The sequence below is a fragment of the Dama dama genome, chromosome 32 (genome assembly GCF_033118175.1).
Source record: "Dama dama isolate Ldn47 chromosome 32, ASM3311817v1, whole genome shotgun sequence".
Classification (NCBI taxonomy): domain Eukaryota; kingdom Metazoa; phylum Chordata; class Mammalia; order Artiodactyla; family Cervidae; genus Dama; species Dama dama.
This window is the reverse complement of record NC_083712.1, coordinates 26,311,157-26,332,712: the sequence shown is the minus strand read 5'-3', so window position 1 is coordinate 26,332,712 and position 21,556 is coordinate 26,311,157. Positions and strand designations below refer to the sequence as shown.

At 36.7% G+C, this 21,556-nt stretch overlaps 1 protein-coding gene across 3 annotated transcripts in view; it reads left to right on the top strand.

The window, feature by feature from the left end:
* The window catches only part of MICU3 (mitochondrial calcium uptake family member 3), an 83,749-nt gene that overhangs the window by 19,087 nt on the left and 43,106 nt on the right, over positions 1-21,556 (top strand). For all 3 annotated transcript variants that reach the window (XM_061134947.1, XM_061134946.1, XM_061134944.1), the window contains exons 2-4: positions 4,396-4,549; positions 9,168-9,199; positions 14,008-14,086. In XM_061134947.1, the coding sequence (XP_060990930.1) occupies positions 4,396-4,549; positions 9,168-9,199; positions 14,008-14,086 (265 nt within the window). The remainder of the gene's footprint in view (positions 1-4,395; positions 4,550-9,167; positions 9,200-14,007; positions 14,087-21,556) is intronic.

Genomic DNA, 21,556 nt, shown 5'->3' with positions numbered 1-21,556 from the left:
CAAAGTATCCATGGAATTTTAAAAATAGAACCTGATAGATTAATTTCAAAGCTCACATAGAAGAAGAAATTGTATAGCAGTCAGCAAAAATATTTTTAAAAGATTGACAGTCATATGGAGCTTTGCTTTACCTAAAGTCAAAAACATAATCAAAAGCTATAGCAATTAAAGCATTATGGTACTTGAGTATGAAGAGACAAATCAGTCAGTGGAAGTGAACAGAAAGTATAAAAACCGACCCAAGTATTGATTTTCTGTTTTGCTCTCTGTCCCATCAGATCCTCCAGCCAGATGAGCCCAGTCCTACCAGCTAATGATAACTAGAATGCTCTAGGATCAGGCCGGTTTACTGTGATCGCATGAGAAAATTGTCTTTTACTTACTACCAATCTGTGGTTCATTTGAGCAGTGCCAACTTCACGGCAAAAAGATGAGGAAAAAGTGAAAACAGTGACAGATTTTATTTTATTGGGCTCCAAAATCACTGCAGATGGTGACTGCAGCCATGAAATTAAAAGACATTTGCTCTTTGGAAGAAAAGCTATGACAAACCTAGACAGAGTATTAAAAAGCAGAGACATCACTTTGCCATCAAAGGTCCATCTAGTCAAAGCTGTGGTTTTTCCAGTAGTCATGTACAGATGTGAGAGTTGGACCATAAGGAAGGCTGAATGACAAATAATTGTTGCTTTTAAATTGTGGTGTTGGAGAAGACTCTTGAGAGTCCCTTGGACTGCAAGGAGATCCAACTAGGCAATCCTAGAGGAAATCAACTCTGAATATTCATTGGAAGGACTGATGCTGAAGCTGAAACTCTAATACTTTGGCCACCTGATGCCAAGAAGTGACTCATTGGAAAAGATCCTGATGCTGGGAAAGATTGAGGGCAGGAGAAGAAGGGGGAGGCAGAGGATGAGATGGTTGGATGGCATCACCGACTCAATGGACATGAGTTTGGAGCAAGCTCCAGGAGATGGTGAAGGACAGGGAACCCTGTCGTACTGCAGTCCATGGGGTGGCAGAGTTGGACACAACTTAGTGACTGAACAACAATGTGTATATTTACACCATGTGATTTATTGAGCAGAGGTGATGGAGGAACCTACACAACTGCAGTAGCTGGAGGCCCTTTTAAGCACTCAGGCTCTGGTTATCTTTTTTATATGTAAATCATATTCTCCCCCTTTAGGATATATATATATATATGCCATATATATATACATATACCAAATATGTGTGTGTATATATATACATAGCCCTGTTAGGGATGTAAATATATATTTATAAACATGTGTATTTGTCTGGGGGCACAAACCATTTCCAAACTCCTCCCCACACCTTCTTTTAAGGTGATAAATAGACCAGTAGGCACCTAGTGCCATTATAAAAAATGACAGATACTTTTGCTAAGGCAACAAGAGGTAGAACTCATACATACTGTGATGTTTTAATGAAAACGTTTAACTCAGATTTCTTCTGAAACTGTTTCTTGTGTTTAAAGAATACAAATTGTTCCACAGTTCTGTGTGTTTTTTTTTTCTTTCTTTCAACATAGGATGGAAAAGAGGCGAAAACCACAGGCCATGACTAAAATTTTAGGGAAGTAGTGATTGCTTCGGAGAAGGCAATGTCACCCACTCCAGCACTCTTGCCTGGAAAATCCCATGGATGGAGGAACCTGGTAGGCTGCAGTCCATGGGCTCGCGAAGAGTCGGACACGACTGAGCGACTTCACTTTTCACTTTTCACTTTTGTGCATTGAAGAAGGAAATGGCAACCCACTCCAGTGTTCTTGCCTGGAGAATCCCAGGGACAGCAGAGCCTGGTGGGCTGCCGTCTACGGGGTCGCACAGAGTCGGACACGACTGAAGTGACTTAGCAGCAGCAGCAGCAGTGATTGCTTAAACAAAGGTAGCAGCAGTGGGTGGATATGAGAAATTAGAGGGAGAACAACAGGCTTTGTTAATTGATTGTTGGTAGAAGTTAAGGAAAAGGAGGAGTCGTCAGCACTAGTTCATAGGTAGATCAAATTGCCAGCTGCAGCAGTCAAGCAGGCTTGGTGTGCTGGGACCAGGCCTAAGGAGGGATAGTTTGATGAGAAAGCAACAGGCACCCCGTGAGCAGTAATGGTAGCAGGTAAGGGCAGAAGTCACACATAAAATGCATATTAGGTCACAGGAAATAGGCAAAAATTGTGGTTCCGGGTGTTGGAGTGAAGCATGACTTCAGATTATGGTGCAGAAGCAGTGAGTGCCCCACATCAAGTGGTCCTCCAGGAAATTCACTGGAGATGAGTCATGGTTGACGGGGGCCACCTTGGCCCAAGGAAATGGCTTAGCAAGAAGAAAACAGGAGAGTAAACTATGGTCACAGACAAGATTGGTTTCCCTGCCCAGCGAGGAAGAGAAAGCCCCTGAGATATAGGTGTAGAAGGGACTTAAGATGGTAGATGGATCCCTGAGGAGCATTCAGGGAAATTATTGCTCATTATTGACCTTGAGTGATTGAGTGACTCCTTACCCATGTACCCATGTGCGCTTAGTTGCTCAGTCGTGTCCTACTCTTGCGACCCCATAGACTGTAGCCTGCCAGGCTCCTCTGTCCGTGGGATTCTCCAGGCAAGAGTACTGGAGTGGGTTGCTGTGCTCTCCATGCGATCTTCCCAACTCAGGGATCAAATCCTGGTCTCCCACATTGCAGGCAGACTCTTTACCGTCCTAGCCACTAGGGAAGTCTTCTTAAAGCCTTCTAAATAACCTCAGTCTATTGTGCTTTTCTTCTCCTTACTCTGAGTTACTCTTTTCCATGTTTGTACCTTTTGTCCCTCCAGCTAGCGTTTTGTCCACCTATGTAGATCATGTATTCGTTAAGAGCTGAGACTAGATTCTACCTGTTATACAGGCCATTTAAAAAAGGCATCAAAAACTTTTTTATTTGACTATTTCCATTATGTTTTAAAAAGTCTTAGTCTTCAGAGTAGTAGAAAAAAGATTAATAATTTGCCTGGCTTTTCATTTCATAAGGTGTAACTTAGAAATATAAAATGTAGTTTTCTTACTGAAAGTTCTTATGGTCTGTTTTGATACAACTTCTCAAAATAGTAGATGTTTAAATAATTTTAAGTTTGTACACAGTTTGCATAATGACTTAGAAGAGGCAATAAGGAGATTAAGTTTGTCATCCTAAATAAGAATTTTTTCTGATATAAAATGTTTTGTGTGAAATGTACAAAGGTATAATTTTTTATTGTTATTAACCATGTAAATTGCCATAAGCTTCCCGGAAGCATCTTGATAATGTGTATGAAATGACTGTGTTTGACCAATCAAGTTTACTCCCAGGAATTAATCCCAAGGAACTATTTATAGATATTATCTAAATATTTTCAAGGCTGGCCATTATATTAATAACATTGTTTTATAGTAGTGAAATACTATGAATTACCTAAATATTCAACCATGTGGAATTAGTTAATTAATTAAGTTAAGCAACAAACATTTACTATGAAATATTGCATAGTTACTAAAAATGGTCTACTGGACTATTTAGTCACATGGAAAAATGATATATTAATTAGTAAAAAGAATCAGATAACCAGACAGTATAGTATAACCCTGATTTTTTGGCAAAAAAACCATAAACAATTATATCTATAAGTTTTTCAATTCTGTCTTCTGAATTATATACTGTACCTATGCATTGCTTTTGGAATCAGGAAAAAAAGCATTAACAATTTTGTTACAGTTCAAAGAAAATAAATAGAAATTATTTATCTACAAGGAAAGATTTTAAAATTAAGGAAAACAAAAGAGATTCCCTTCTCCCCATACACACTCCTCTTTCTGCTTATTTTAACCTTGGGTAGAATTCAGAGTGATCATTGGTGGTAACTCTACCGTAGTGATCTAGAGTTAGCAACTTCAGCACAAATCTAAACTCTACCACTAAATGGTTTCCTTAATGGTTGCCGTGAACAGCCTATCAGGGTTTCCTTTTCTTCTTTTAGAAAATTAATAGACTACAGTAAAAAGAGTTCTAATTAAATAAGTAGGCCTGTATAGAGAGTACATAGTAGGCATTCAGCAAGTGTTGGTGTTCCTTCTGAAGAAACTACTAGCTCAGAAATTTAATGTTCTCCGAGACTGAAGCTAAAGAAAGAAATCACAAGTCCTTCAAAGAGCCAGTGTAAAGTCTTCAGAATCTGAATGATAATCATAGTAGGATCTTTTGAACATTAATTCATTTTATTCATGTGGATATTTGTTTATGGTTATATATTTTCACCTTTTTTCTTTTGCTCTGTTAATTCCCTATCAACATAATTGAAGACATGTATCTTCTAGAAGGAGGTGTCACTTCACACAGTCCAGACTTAATTTGCTTTCTTAACTTCAGGTTGCTGTTGGCAGAACGGAAGTCGAAGACCTGGACCTCTATGCTACATCTCGGGAAAGGCGATTTCGTTTGTTTGCTTCTATAGAATGTGAAGGGCAATTGTTCATGACTCCGTATGATTTTATTTTGGCTGTTACAACAGACGAGCCCAAAAGTAAGTATATTTCTCAAGTTTATCTCAACATATAACATTTTTTCTTATCTCTATTTTTTAAAATTGTGGAGCAGTGTAAGTTTTTCAAAACAACTAACCAAGTAATGTGGTACTTCAAACAACACTATGCTTTGATGTTTTGATACTGTGTATCAAAAGATACGATGTTACCAGATTAATACTTCTTATAAACCCCTACTGGTATCTTTTCTCTTTTCAGAAATTTTCATTTGTTCCCTCTTTCTCAGTACATCAGAATAAACACCCACCTTATTTTTAATATTCTTGATAAAGGTTCTTATTCTGCCAAATCAGTTCTTATATCCAGCCTGGACAGAAAAACTCAGAGGACTGATTTTGCAGTTAGACTTGGACAAGAATTCTTCCTGTATCTCTTCTGAATATTGTCATGGCTCCTGCAGTGTAAATGTAGATTGATTGTTTCTCACCCTTCCATGTGTTAGGGCAGTGGTTCTCAAACTTTTTGGCATTATGTACTTTCTTACAAAATCACTTTAATGTCTGACTTAATAGAAGACATCTGGATTCTTATATCTGCCTTTGTGTTCAATTTGTTGCAAAGTTTGTTTTCAGAAAGTATTGACATATGGACAAAATCTCCCTAACAGATACAGAAGGAGGAAAAGGGAAGGGTATTACAAAAGCCTTTTCAAATAATCATAGATATTCTTCTTTGGTATTATATCAATACTTGGCTGCTGGTAGTTTCTTAAAGTTTACTTGCAATGTGGACTCTGAATTTTTGTCATCTGTTTTGTTAAAATCCATTGACCTACATTGCATTTTTGAATGGCTCATTTTGCTTTATATTGATATAATTTTGTACTATCAGCTGGAAAATATTGGTTCATTAAATTACACCGATCTGTCAAATGTTGTCATATTTCATTGTACAATATTTTTTAAAAATCACACTCACTAATACCATCAGAATCTTATCAGAAAAGTCTTTGCTTTTTGGAAAGCTGTCAGATGCATGGTGTATACAAGCTTTCCAAAATTTTAATTTTCACTTGAAATCTCAGATGTTATTATTGACAACAAATATTGTCAGTTGTTTTCTTTAAGCAAGAAACTCAAATTAACATCAGTTTATTTTTTTAATTTAATTAATTAATTAATTTTGTATTTTGTATTGGGGTATAACTGATTCACAATGCTGTGATGGGGTGGACGGTAAAGGGCCTCAGCCATACATAGACATGTATCCAGTCTCCCCCAAACTCCCCTCCCATCCAGGCTGACATATAACATTGAACAGAGTTCCATGTGCAATACATAGGACCTTGTTGGTTATCCATTTTAAACAGAACAACAGTGTGTATTGGCAACCATAAGTTCATTCCCTAAGTCTGTGACTCTTTTTGTTTTGTAAGTAGTTCATTTGTATCATTTCTTTTTAGATTCCACGTATAAGACATATATGTCATATGATATTTTTCCTTCTCTGTCAACTTCAGTTAATATCTAATCAGTACTTCTAAGATGTAATTAAAAATGATAACTGTGAAGATCAAGATATTTGCAAAAACCTTTTTTTAAAGTATAGGGCTTTAAAAAGAAATATTTACCTCAAAAAAGAAAATATGCTTCAGAGACAGAATATTAAATCATATATATATCAAAGTAGCATATTAAAATTAGACAAACTTGTATTTAGACCTTGGCAATTTTTATGAGCTTTGAGAACCTGAGTAAATTATTTAGTCTTCTGTTTCTTCATTTATAAAAGTGAAAGTAACAAAAAGTCTTGGGAGGTTTTTTGAGGATGAATGATATCACTTCTGTTTAGTGTAATACCAATATACAGTAGGCACTGAATAAGCTTTGCTAGGTGACAATGTTATCATCATCATTATCACTTGAATTCAGAACCATTATTTTTTAAAATCCTTAACTTTATGGCAATATCAACAGGAAAATGCTATGCCATGTAAACATTTGCTTAATAATTGTAATTCAAATAAATGTTCATTGAGATATACATCAGATCACTGATTATAACTTTGTGTTTGAAGTCAAGAAAATTTCTTATTTTACCTACTTAAAAGAACCTAAAAGGTAAATTTTCCATCTAGAACTAAAATAAGTAATTATTTTCATGTAGCTTCAAGTATTTTTTAATTTTAAAGAATGGGAGGTGGGAGGGGGGATCGGGATTGGGAATACATGTAAATCCATGGCTGATTCATATTAATGGATGACAAAACCCACTGGAAAAAAAAAAAATAATAATAATAAAAAAAAATAAGCAGGGTGACAATAAAAAAAAAAAAAGAATTTATTGTTTAAAAAGTTCAGACTTACATAAATGTATTAAAAATATAATGAACCTATAGCCCAAGAAATAAAATATATCCAAAAGAATGAAGTCTCTCTTTACCTTATATATGCAGTAACTTCATTTGAAATAAAGAATTTAGAAAATCAGAAAATCCTTTGAAGAACAATCTTAAAGGCTCTTTAGTTTTATTTTTAAAAAAGTCAGCAATACTGAACATGGTGACATATCCGGCAGAATGAATATGTCTTTTGTGAATAATTTACCCTGGAAATCTCATAAACCCTACAAAACTCAAGAGTGTCTAACTTCCTCTTTGATAAATGCCTTCTGAACATTGCATAAGAGCATATGCATGTACTTTTGTACCATTTATTTTTCTTCCTTTTTTACTGCTATATTTCAAAAGCAACAGAATAATAAAATTATTTGCATTGTTATGTTCACTATATAAAGGAAGATGTCTATCAAATGAATGTATAAAGTATTATAATTAAGGTTAAATGCTGAAGTCTACCTTATAGACCTGTGATTTTAATCACTTGATTACAGGGTTCCATATTAACTATCTCAGGTAAAGAAAGGATGTTGTTACTACATAGAGAAGAAAACTATCTTCATAGAAATCAGTTTGCTAAATTTTAGAATATAGTTCTTCCCTCGTGATCTTAAAATGACTTATTACATTGCTTAAAAGAGAAAATTGCAGAGCAAGAAATATCTATCTTATAATCTTGAATTTGATATATTATTTACATTAACAATGGTTAATTATATAGAAAAACCCACATGACCATGGAGAAAAATTATTGCTTGTCATTATTGTGCTGTAGTTGAAATAGTTAATATTTACTAAGCTCAACATTCAGAAAACTAAGATCATGGCATCTGGTCCCATCATTTCATGGGAAATAGATGGGGAGACAGTGGAAGCAGTGTCAGACTTTATTTTTTTGGGCTCCAAAATCATTGCAGATGGTGACTGCAGCCATGAAATTAAAAGACGCTTACTCCTTGGAAGGAAAGTTATGATCAACCTAGATAGCATATTAAAAAGCAGAGATATTACTTTGCCAACAAAGGTCCATCTAGTGAAGGCTATGGTTTTGCCAGTGGTCATGTATGGATGTGAGAGTTGAAGTGTGAAGAAAGCTGAGCGCTGAAAAATTGATGGTTTTGAACTGTGGTGTTGGAGAAGACACTTGAGAGTCCCTTGGACTGCAAGAAGATCCAACCAGTCCATCCTAAAGGAGATCAGCCTTGGGTGTTCATTGGAAGGACTGACGCTGAAGCTGAAATTCCAATACTTTTGCCATCTCATGCGAAGAGTTGACTCATTTGAAAAGACCCTGATGCTAGGAGGGATCAGGGGCAGGAGGAGAAGGGGACGACAGAGGATGAGATGGCTGGATGGCATCACCGACTCGATGGACATGAGTTTGAGTAAACTCCGGGAGTTGGTGATGGGCAGGGAGGGCTGGCGTGCTGTGATTCATGGGGTTGCAAAGAGTCGGACACGACTGTGCAACTGAACTGAACTAAATTGAATACAGCTGTATTATAGGGCTTAATCACATCCAAACCTGGAGATAATTCTTGGACAGGCATTTGTATAGTCACAGTATTCAAATCTGAGCAAAGAAACAGCACTGTTGACTGCACTTATTTTAATACTATGAGATTTATAGTGTTTGAGGTCTTCAGGGATGTGAGGAGAAATCAGAAAGAGAAAATGACCTCTGGTATTTTATTCAACTGTAACATTCTCAGAGGAGAAGAGTGGAAAACAGGCCAAGTCTTCCTAGAACATCGCCTGTTCTCTCCTTCATCTCTTTTTATCTTTGCCCTGTCCTTCCCATTCACTGTAGAGAAACCCAACCTTCAAATTATAATCCGAGATATTAACACAGCAGAGATCACAGGTAACACCTTAAAATTATAATTTCTCTATTATTTTATATTCTAACATCATCTAACAACATTTAATGTATATTATTATTTGTGTTTTTAGCCCTAGGACATTTAACTTGGGGTAAGTTAATTTACTTTGTAAATTCAGAAATCCCCAAAGTGAGATGATGATTATGGAAAATATGTTTTCTACTCCACTGATATTATTTATTATGAATAGTTTATAGTACATGAGACAAATACAAAATGTATAACTTACACAGGTCCACATCTTAAGGTTAAAAAAAACTTTGCCTTTTAGATATAAAAGTCAGTGTCATGAGTTATGATGTAGATGGTTACTAGATTTTTGTATACATTACATGAAGTATTTATTATCCACTTTTTTATGTTTGTTTTTTATAGTTGCTAAAACATGGAAGTCACTTTCCAAACAGGTAGGTTAAAGCTCTTGGTATACATATTCATGCACACAATTAAATGTGTATATATATATTTATGATGCATACATACATTGTGATATGTACATATATAAATATACATAAAGCTAAACTCAAAGGAGATTATTGGCAAATTTTGCTAAATTAAATATTGAAAATTTTGGCACACAAAAGACAATGTCAACAATCTTAAAAGAGGTATGACATGTGGGAGAATATGCTTGCAACCTATTAACAGAAAAGGCTAAGTATCTTATATAGAACTCCTGTAAATCAATATAAGAAAGATAATCAATAAGAAAATAATGGATGGACATAGCCAGAGAGGCCAATAAATGTATGTAACCAGGGATATGCAAATCTCACTAGTAATCAGGGATATGCAAATTAAACCAATTATATGATACTGTTTTACACCCATCAGGTAGTCAGCTTCCAGAAATCTAACAATACCAGTAATTATCAAGGATAGAAAGGAGGAACCAGGTGAGAATGTAAGTTGGTATTTTCTCTTTTGAGAGAAATTTGGCAGTATCTTATGCATATCAAAAATTCTACTTCTAGATATGTTTATAAGAGAAACATTTGCATGCTTATACCAGGAGACCTGAAAAAATTAGAAACAATATAAATGTCAATTAGTAGAAGATTAATAAAAGAATGTGAAGTAGGCATATGAAAGACAAAGGAGCTAAAATGAGTAATACATAAGACCTATGTTTATCAACATGAATAGGCCTGAAAAACATAGGGTTGAATAAAACAGCACATTGCAAAGTAATATAAACTGATTTTTCTTAACATGCAAAGACCTTTTGGGGGCATCCATAAAGTCAAGACTATTTTCATAATAATACTGAGAAGTTGCTTGTTCTGTTACTCTCATTCTCTCACAAGGGTACAGTGGAGTTTCCCAGAGGCTTCCTGATGAGTGATGACATCATCACTCTGAGAGATAATAGAATATGTGCTTATGTATTTTTGTGTTTTAAAAATATATCATTTCTTGGGAATTCCCTGGTGGCACAGTGGTTAGGGGGCTTCTTGGGGGCTCAGTTGGTAAAGAACCCACCTGAAATGCAGGAGACCCAGGTTTGATCCCTGGGTCAGGAAGATTTCCTGGAGGAGGAAATGGCAACCCACTCTGATATTCTTGCCTGGGAAATCCAATGGACAGATGAGCCTGGCAGGTTAAATCCATGGGGTCACAAAGAGTTGGACATGACTTAGTGTCCAAACCACCAAAGTGGTTAGGACTCAGCACTTTCATTGCTGAGGTCACAGGTTCAATCCCTGGTCAGGAAACTAAGATTCCACAAGCTATGGGGTGTGACCAATAAGAAAAGTATCATTTCTATTTCCACACGCATTAAATATAATTAAATATAATTCACATAAGCAATCTCTCTTCTGGGTTCACAGTTTTTAAGAATATAAAGAGTTACATTTCAGAACTGCTGTGTACCCATTAAAATGAAAATGAAGAATGTTTGGCAGGAAAATATGATCATGATATATTAAGTGCAAAGAGTAAGTTACAAAACTTTACATAGAAAATTATTCAATATTTACAACAAGAATGACAAAAATAAAGAATGAAATTAAAATCAGATTAAATAAAAATTTTAATTGTGGTTAATCCCTGGATCACAATCTGTTTTTATTTTTTGCACTTCCTAATTTTCCTATAACATATATATTAAGTATTTACTTTAAAAAATTGTACTCAGGAAAATTGTGTAAATCCTTTAAAAGGCATCTATAATTCTAGGTAAATGAATTCAATCCAGCAAATATTTATTTAGTCCCTACTTGCAGTACTGCAATTTCATTCTGATACTGACCATCCAGAGTTAGCATCAGACCCCACAGATTTAAAGACCCAATCCCCCAAAAGATTGCCCTCATTTCAGATGCCAGCTGCATTTCAAGGGATCCCAGACCACCCACACTTCTGACCAAGTGGCTACAAATTCAGATAGTTTCCACAACTTCCCTCAAGTTTAATAATTTGTTAGACAGGCTCATAGAACTGAGAAACATTCTACACTTAGATTTCCAATTTATAATTATCATTATAAGGGAACAAATCAAGGCCAGCCAAATAGACACATGCAGCAAGGTATAGAAGGGTTCTGAACACAGCTTCTGTGCCCTCTCTCTGAGGGATCAGGGTATGGCCCCATCCTGGGAAGATCCATGTGTTTACAAACCTGAAAGCTCTGCTGAGCTTGGTATCCAGAGCTTTTATTGGGAGTTTCATTGCATAGCTGTGATTGACCAAATCATTGACCACACAAATGAATTCAATCTCCGTTCCTTCTCCCCCGCCCCCTCCCCAAAGGTCAGGCTAGCTCACACCCTCAACCCTTGAGTCACAAGGCGTTTTTGAAGGTCAGCCCCCATCCTGATTCTTCTCCTTAGCATAAACTTTGGTGTGGTCTAAGGATGTGGAGTCTTGCCCCCAGAAACCAGGGACAAAAGCCAATCAAATTCTCTGTCTTCAATACTACTGCCTTTAAGAGACTAAGATAGGCACTGGGAGTGGGGAGAGAGAGTCCGAGCCTGAGTGGAAATACAAATTTTAATAAAATTTAAAAGTCCCTAAAATTGACATGAAAGATCAGTGTGTCAGTTGGATGATCTAGACCAGACAGAACTAAATTATTACAAAAATAAACTGCTTAGAGTGAGTAAGGATCTGGCCACTCATTGACTAATTGTGTGATCCTGAGTGAGTTACTTATCTTCTTTAAGACTCAGTAATATATGCATAATGAGAATTAATTTTTAGAATTAAATGAAGTGTGTATTAGCCCAATGCTAAGCACATAGAGGGAACTCAAATAGAAGGTGGCTCTGAATTTTTGGTCTTAAATTTTTGCTGAGTAGAAGAAATGGAGTTTAATACATGAAAAGAGTTAAAAGGGAGAAAGAGAAGTAATATCAATATAATAGAGACAGTATAAATGAAAGTGTAAAAAGTGTACTCAAAATACTTTTTAATCTCCTATTTTAACAGAAATCTTTATGAATTGACTGTTGCTTAAACATTAAACATCATTAGTCATTGTGAATCCTGACCTCCGTGCCACTCCTGTCCTAAAGCAGTGCTCAGCACTGGTGGCATCTGTTACCTGCCATGCGGAAGTGAGAGCAAGGGCTCACAGATGGACTTCAGGGCCTCTACAAATCCCCTAAAAATACCTCTCCTGCTTTTGGCATCCCAGAGATTCCCTATTTGTCTGCTAGCTCAGCTCTGTAATGAAAAAGATGGTTTATAAATGTCACAGGGCTTTTTAAGGTACAACTACATCGGGAAAGGGGGGAAGATCCCTTGGAGGAGGGCACAGCAACCCACTCCCGTATTCTTGCCTGAGAATCCCATGGACAGCATTTTGATATACATGGGCTATGGTGCACAAGGTCACAAAGAATTGGACATGACTGAAGTGACTTAGCACACACATTGGAAAGGATTGATCTAAAGTGCTTCTCAAACTTGAGTGTACATAAAAGTCATTCATAGATGTTGTTAAAAGTAGATTCTGGTTCGGTAGGTCTGGGATGGGATCTGAGATTGTGCATTTCTAACAAGTTGTCTGGCAAGGTAATGATGCCAGGGCCTTTAGGGAACCACACTTTTGAGTAGCAAAAATCAGATGTGGAAAAGAAGCACTTCCTAGTGTTTGTTTGTTTTTTTTCAGTGTGTTACTTAGCAGAGTAATTTTTTTTTTAATTTCAAATTATTTCAAATCTCACCAAATCCTTTAATAATTTTTCACAATTAACCTATTTATAATTTTCACTTAGTTGCTCTTAACACAAGTAAGTACAACACATGCAAGATTGTTTTGGTATCTGAGCAATGAGTCAAATGTTTAAATGTTCCAAAATAGTCCCGCTTCTGCTTGGTTTAAAAAAAAACAAAAACTGACTAATCAGCTATTGGAGTGTGTATTCTTTACTGAATATTTAGGTTAAAATTAGGAAAAAATTGCAACAGTGACCATAATAACTCAATAGCCTGTTTTCCCACTTCATCTGATGTCATTCTTTAAGTCACTATAAAATACTCTTCATTCTTTCCCAGTATAATCTGTTGCCCAGTTTCTTCATCAACCCCAGAATTGCCTAAATCCAAATTGGCTACAGAAAAGACAGTATGTGAAACCTGCTGATCCTATCTGACCTGCATTAGGCGTACACCATTTCTTATGGCTTCATGGAACCATCCTTTTCTAACTGGCCCCAGAACTTAAACTCACTGTTTTATTTTAATTAGATTATCATATATACACACATATAATATGTATATGTGGTGGTGCTGGTGCTCAGTCGTGTCCAACTCTTTGCAACCCCATGGACTGTAGCCAGCCAGGCTCCTCTGTCCATGGGATTTTCCAGGCAAGACGTGCATTGCCATTCCCTACTCCAGGGCAGCTTCCCTACCCAGCAGTCAAACCTGCACCTTTTACATCTCCTGCGTTGGCAGGTGGATTCATTACCACCGGCGCCACCTAGGAAGCCCTATATATCTCCAATTAATACATTTATCTGAAAATTTTGGTAGCTCTAATTGAATTTAATGTAGCATCTTTATCACTCATTTTTACTTTTGCACTTTTGGTCAAATATTGGGTTTTACTGTTGAATGGACTACAGAGAAAGTAGTATAAATACACCCATTATCTGAGGTCTTCTAAGCAGAGAATTTTTTTTGCATAGGCATTTAAATATTTTTGGTCTATTTTATAAATAAGTGGCTTACCTGTTAATCAGTATAATGATACTTTATGTAACAGGAATTAAATCAAATGCTATCAGAAACACCACCAGTTTGGAAAGGATCATCAAAGCTATTTCGAAATCTTAAAGAAAAAGGTAAGTTAACTTTAGTATTTATGTATTTTAGTACTGACACTGTATTGTTTATACTGTTTATACATGCACATTTTCCTCATGCTTAAATAATTTTGCAGTTACATATGTGTCTGTGTACAGAGAGAAAAAAACTAAAAAGAAAACCACCAAAATATTAATAATGAATGTTTCTTAGTAGTGAGGTTAAGGGTGGCTTTTTTTTTTTTTTTTTCTTAAGGGTGGTTTTTATGTTACTTTATTTATGATACATTATTCATATCTTCCAACAAAGTGAACTTTGACAGTTTAAAAAAAACCTTTTTAACCATATTGAGATGTATACATTCTATTTACCTAAGGAAAGCATTTTTCAGAAATACTGATTTCCAAATATCTATTTTTTCTTCTTTCCATTTACTTCCAGATTTTCTTAAATTTAATCAGTATGAAAAGCTTATTGGATATATCTTTTGGCTGTATAATTTGAGCATTTTTTTAAAGACAAAACTCAGCAAAATCCAGTTGTTTCAACTTACTGTATTACCCACATCTATATATATGTTAACTCGTTAATTCATGTATGTCCTTGCAGTCAAATTATATAGCTGTTACTGCAATTTTCTTTTTTTTTTTTTATTTTATTTTATTTATTTATTTTTTATTATTATTATTATTTTTTTTTCCCAGTGGGTTTTGTCATACATTGATATGAATCAGCCATGGATTTACATGTATTCCCAATCCCGATCCCCCCTCCCACCTCCCTCTCCACCCGATTCCTCTGGGTCTTCCCAGTGCACCAGGCCGGAGCACTTGTCTCGTGCATCCCACCTGGGCTGGTGATCTGTTTCACCATAGATAGTATACATGCTGTTCTTTTGAAATATCCCACCCTCACATTCTCCCACAAAGTTCAAAAGTCTGTTCTGTATTTCTGTGTCTCTTTTTCTGTTCTGCATATAGGGTTATCGTTATCACCTTTCTAAATTCCATATACATGTGTCAGTATGCTGTAATGTTCTTTATCTTTCTGGCTTACTTCACTCTATATAAGGGGCTCCAGCTTCATCCATCTCATTAGGACTGGTTCAAATGAATTCTTTTTAATGGCTGAGTAATATTCCATGGTGTATATGTACCACAGCTTCCTTATCCATTCATCTGCTGATGGGCATCTAGGTTGCTTCCATGTCCTGGCTATTATAAACAGTGCTGCGATGAACATTGGGGTGCACGTGTCTCTTTCAGATCTGGTTTCCTCAGTGTGTATGCCCAGAAGTGGGATTGCTGGGTCATATGGCAGTTCTATTTCCAGTTTTTTAAGAAATCTCCACACTGTTTTCCAAAGCGGCTGTACTAGTTTGCATTCCCACCAACAGTGTAAGAGGGTTCCCTTTTCTCCACACCCTCTCCAGCATTTATTGCTTGTAGACTTTTGGATAGCAGCCATCCTGACTGGCGTGTAATGGTACCTCATTGTGGTTTTGATTTGCATTTCTCTAATAATGAGTGATGTTGAGCATCTTTTCATGTGTTTGTTAGCCATCTGTATGTCTTCTTTGGAGAAATGTCTGTTTAGTTCTTTGGCCCATTTTTTGATTGGGTCATTTATTTTTCTGGAATTGAGCTTCAGGAGTTGCTTGTATATTTTTGAGATTAATCCTTTGTCTGTTGCTTCATTTGCTATTATTTTCTCCCAATCTGAGGGCTGTCTTTTCACCTTACTTATAGTTTCCTTTGTAGTGCAAAAGCTTTTAAGTTTCATTAGGTCCCATTTGTTTAGTTTTGCTTTTATTTCCAATATTCTGGGAGGTGGGTCATAGAGGATCTTGCTTTGATTTATGTCGGAGAGTGTTTTGCCTATGTTCTCCTCTAGGAGTTTTATAGTTTCTGGTCTTACATTTAGATCTTTAATCCATTTTGAGTTTATTTTTGTGTATGGTGTTAGACAGTGTTCTAGTTTCATTCTTTTACAAGTGGTTGACCAGTTTTCCCAGCACCACTTGTTAAAGAGGTTGTCTTTTTTCCATTGTATATCCTTGCCTCCTTTGTCAAAGATAAGGTGTCCATAGGTTCGTGGATTTATCTCTGGGCTTTCTATTCTGTTCCATTGATCTATATTTCTGTCTTTGTGCCAGTACCATACTGTCTTGATGACTGTGGCTTTGTAGTAGAGTCTGAAGTCAGGCAGGTTGATTCCTCCAGTTCCATTCTTCTTTCTCAAGATTACTTTGGCTATTCGAGGTTTTTTGTATTTCCATACAAATTGTGAAATTCTTTGGTCTAGTTCTGTGAAAAATACCGTTGGTAGCTTGATAGGGATTGCATTGAATCTATAGACTGCTTTGGGTAGAATAGCCATTTTGACAATATTAATTCTTCCAATCCATGAACACGGTATGTTTCTCCATCTGTTTGTGTCCTCTTTGATTTCTTTCATCAGTGTTTTATAGTTTTCTATGTATAGGTCCTTTGTTTCTTTAGGTAGATATACTCCTAAGTATTTTATTCTTTTTGTTGCAATGGTGAATGGTATTGTTTCCTTAATTTCTCTGTCTGTTTTTTCATTGTTAGTATATAGGAATGCAAGGGATTTCTGTGTGTTAATTTTATATCCTGCAACTTTACTATATTCATTGATTAGCTCTAGTAATTTTCTGGTAGAATCTTTAGGGTTTTCTATGTAGAGGATCATGTCATCTGCAAACAGTGAGAGTTTTACTTCTTCTTTTCCTATCTGGATTCCTTTTACTTCTTTTTCTGCTCTGATTGCTGTGGCCAGCACTTCCAACACTATGTTGAATAGTAGTGGTGAGAGTGGGCACCCTTGTCTTGTTCCTGATTTCAGGGGAAATGCCTTCAATTTTTCACCATTGAGGGTGATGCTTGCTGTGGGTTTGTCATATATAGCTTTTATTATGTTGAGGTATGTTCCTTCTATTCCTGCTTTTTGGAGAGTTTTAATCATAAATGAGTGTTGAATTTTGTCAAAGGCTTTCTCTGCATCTATTGAGATAATCATATGGTTTTTATCTTTCAATTTGTTAATGTGGTGTATTACATTGATTGATTTGCGGATATTAAAGAATCCTTGCATTCCTGGGATAAAGCCCACTTGGTCATGGTGTATGATTTTTTTAATGTGTTGTTGGATTCTGTTTGCTAGAATTTTGTTAAGGATTTTTGCATCTATGTTCATCAGTGATATTGGCCTGTAGTTTTCTTTTTTTGTGGCATCTTTGTCTGGTTTTGGAGTTAGGGTGATGGTGGCCTCATAGAATGAGTTTGGAAGCTTACCTTCTTCTGCAATTTTCTGGAAGAGTTTGAGTAAGATAGGTGTTAGCTCTTCTCTAAATTTTTGGTAGAATTCAGCTGTGAAGCCATCTGGTCCTGGGCTTTTGTTTGCTGGAAGATTTTTGATGACAGTTTCGATTTCCTTGCTTGTGATGGGTCTGTTAAGATCTTCTATTTCTTCCTGGTTCAGTTTTGGAAAGTTATACTTTTCTAAGAATTTGTCCATTTCATCCAAGTTGTCCATTTTATTGGCATAGAGCTGCTGGTAGTAGTCTCTTATGATCCTTTGTATTTCAGTGTTGTCTGTTGTGATCTCTCCATTTTCATTTCTAATTTTGTTAATTTGGTTTTTCTCTCTTTGTTTCTTAATGAGTCTTGCTAATGGTTTGTCAATTTTGTTTATTTTTTCAAAAAACCAGCTTTTAGCTTTGTTGATTTTTGCTATGGTCTCTTTAGTTTCTTTTGCATTTATTTCTGCCCTGATTTTTAAGATTTCTTTCCTTCTGCTAACTCTGGGGTTCTTCATTTCTTCCTTCTCTAATTGCTTTAGGTGTAGAGTTAGGTTATTTAATTGGTTTTTTTCCTGTTTCTTGATGTAAGCCTGTAATGCTATGAACCTTCCCCTTAGCACTGCTTTTACAGTGTCCCATAGGTTTTGGGTTGTTGTGTTTTCATTTTCATTCATTTCTATACATATTTTGATTTCTTTTTTGATTTCTTCTATGATTTGTTGGTTATTCAGAAGCGTGTTATTTAGCCTCCATATGTTTGAAGTTTTAACAATTTTTTCCCTGTAATTGAGATCTAATCTTACTGCACTGTGGTCAGAAAAGATGACTGGAATGATTTCAATTTTTTTGAATTTTCCAAGACCAGATTTATGGCCCAGGATGTGATCTATTCTGGAGAATGTTCCGTGTGCACTTGAGAAAAAGGTGAAGTTGATTGTTTTGGGGTGAAATGTCCTATAGATATCAATTAGGTCTAGCTGGTCCATTGCGTCATTTAAGGTTTGTGTTTCCTTGTTAATTTTCTGTTTAGTTGATCTATCCATAGTTGTGAGTGGGGTATTAAAGTCTCCCACTATTATTGTGTTACTATTAATTTCCTCTTTCATACTTGTTAGCGTTTGCCGTACATATTGCGGTGCTCCTATGTTGGGTGCATATATATTTATAATTGTTATATCTTCTTTTTTGATTGATCCTTTGATCATTATGTAGTGTCCTTCTTTGTCTCTTTTCACTTCCTTTATTTGAAAGTCTATTTTATCTGATATGAGTATTGCGACTCCTGCTTTCTTTTGGTCTCCGTTTGCATGAAATATTTTTTTCCAGCCCTTCACTTTTAGTCTGTATGTGTCTCTTGTTTTGAGGTGGGTCTCTTGTAGACAGCATATATAGGGGTCTTGTTTTTGTATCCATTCAGCCAATCTTTGTCTTTTGGTTGGGGCATTCAACCCATTTACATTTAGGGTAATTATTGATAGGTGTGGTCCTGTTGCCATTTACTTTGTTGTTTTGGGTTCACATTTATAAAACCTTTCTGCATTTCCTGTCTAGAGAAGATCCTTTAGCATTTGTTGAAGAGCTGGTTTGGTGGTGCTGAATTCTCTCAGCTTTTGCTTATCTGTAAAGCTTTTGAATTCTCCTTCATATCTGAATGAGATCCTTGCTGGATACAGTAATCTAGGTTGTAGGTTATTCTCTTTCATTACTTTCAGTACGTCCTGCCATTCCCTTCTGGCCTGGAGGGTTTCTATTGATAGATCAGCTGTTATCCTTATGGGAATCCCTTTGTGTGTTATTTGTTGTTTTTCCCTTGCTGCTTTTAATATTTGTTCTTTGTGTTTGATCTTTGTTAATTTGATTAATATGTGTCTTGGGGTGTTTCGCCTTGGGTTTATCCTGTTTGGGACTCTCTGGGTTTCTTGGATTTGGGTGGCTATTTCCTTCCCCATTTTAGGGAAGTTTTCAGCTATTATCTCCTCGAGTATTTTCTCATGGCCCTTCTTTTTGTCTTCTTCTTCTGGAACTCCTATGATTCGAATGTTGGGGCATTTCACAGTGTCCCAGAGGTCCCTGAGGTTGTCCTCATTTCTTTTGATCCTTTTTTCTTTTTTCCTCTCTGCTTCATTTATTTCCACCATTTTATCTTCTACCTCACTTATCCTATCTTCTGCCTCCGTTATTCTACTCTTGGTTCCCTCCAAAGTGTTTTTGATCTCATTCATTGCATTATTCATTTGTAATTGACTCTTTTTTATTTCTTCTAGGTCTTTATTAAACAGTTCTTGAATCTTTTCAATCTTTGTTTCCAGGCTATTTATCTGTAACTCCATTTTGTTTTCAAGATTTTGGATCATTTTTATTATCATTATTCTAAATTCTTTTTCAGGTAGATTCCCTATCTCCTCCTCTTTTGTTTGACTTGGTGGGCATTTTTCATGTTCCTTTACCTGTTGGGTATTTCTTTGCCTTTTCATCTTGTTTAGATTGCTGTATCTGGAGTGGGCTTTCTGTATTCTGGAGGTCTGTGGTTCCTTTTTGTTGTGGAGGATTAACCCAGTGGATGGGGTTAGACGATTGGCTTGTCAAGGTTTCCTGGTTAGGGAAGCTTGCATCAGTGTTCTGGTGCGTGGAACTTGATTTCTACTCTTTGGAGAGCAATGGAGTGCCCAGTAATGAGTTTTGAGATGGGTCTATGTGTTAGGTGTGACCTTGGGCAGCCTGTATGTTGATGTTCAGGGCTATGTTCCTGCGTTGCTGGAGAATTTGCGTGGTATGTCTTGCTCTAAAACTTATTGGCTCTTGTGTGGTGGTTGGTTTCAGTGTAGGTATGGAGGCTTTTGGCCAGTCACTTATCACTTAAAGTTCCTTGTAGTCAGGAGTTTTCTGGTGTTCTCAGGTTTTGGGCTTAAGTCTCCTGCCTCTGGATTTCAGTTTTATTCTTCCTGTAGTCTCAGGACTTCTCCAACTATGCAGCCCTGATAAGAAAACTTCTAGGTTAATGGCTAAAAGATTCTCCCCCATTAGGGACACCCAGAGAGGTTCACAGAGTCACATGAAGAAGAGGAGAAGGGAGGAGGGAGATAGAGATGAACAGGAGGAGAAAAAGGGGGACTCAAGAGGAGAGAGACAGATCTACACAGCTGTCTGTTCCCAGAGTGTTCTCCGTAGCCCAGTCACCTACAAAGATTCACAGAATTGGATTGGGAAGAGAAGGGGAAAGGAGGAAATAGAGGTGTTCTGAGGTAGAAAACAGAGAGTCAAGATTGGGAGAGAATAATCTTCGGTTTAAAAATAGGGCTTCTCTTCTTTTTTTTTTTTTTTTTGTAAGGTTATAGTGTATTGAAAATGAAAATTAAGGAGTAGTAGAGGAGTACTAGAGGACTTTAAAAGAAATAAGAGAAAAAGAAAAATAGAAAATAGAAGAGAAAAAGGAAAGAAAAAAAAGAAAAAAAAAAGAAAGAAAAAAAAAAAAGGAAAAAAAAATTTTTTTTTTCCCCTAATTAAAAAATCGTAAAAGTCTATGGAAATGAAAGTTAAGGAGTAATGGGGGAGTAATAGGGGATTTTAAAGGAAAATAAAAGAGAAAAAATGAAAAAGAAAAAAGAAAAAAAGAAAAAAAATTAAAAAAAGAGAAAAAAGTAAAATTATATCTAGGAGTTTCTCTGGAGCTGTTGCGGTCAGTGTGGGTTCGGCTCAGTTTCAGATAGCTCCTCGTTCCAGCTTACGCTTCTCGATATCTACAGGCTCCTCCGGTGTAGTCAATGTTTCCTAGAGGGATTTTAATCTGTTGCACCAGTCCCTTCTGAAGCGGTTCCCTTTATTTGGCTTCTGTTTGCCGGTCTCTTCAGAGCCTCATTTCCGCCCTGACACAGGCGGGCGGAGGTGGACTCTTATTCAGGTAGCTAGTTCCGTCGCTCTGCGGGGAGGGGTTTGCGCCGCGGGGATGGGCTGGGGCTGCCGGGCGGGGCTGACGCTGCTCTCTCCTCTGCGCCGCTCAGGCTCCCGGCTGTTCTATATGGAGCGCGCCCCGCGCTGCGCGAGGTTCCAGCCCTCGGGTGTTCCACAAAAGCGCGGAGGGAAAAGCTGAGCCTGCTCTCAGTGCCTTCCCCGTCAGAGCGGTCCAGGCAGCCAGGGGCTTGGTGGGCGCACTCTCCCCAGGTGTGGCGCGCCCCCTCCCCTCCACGGA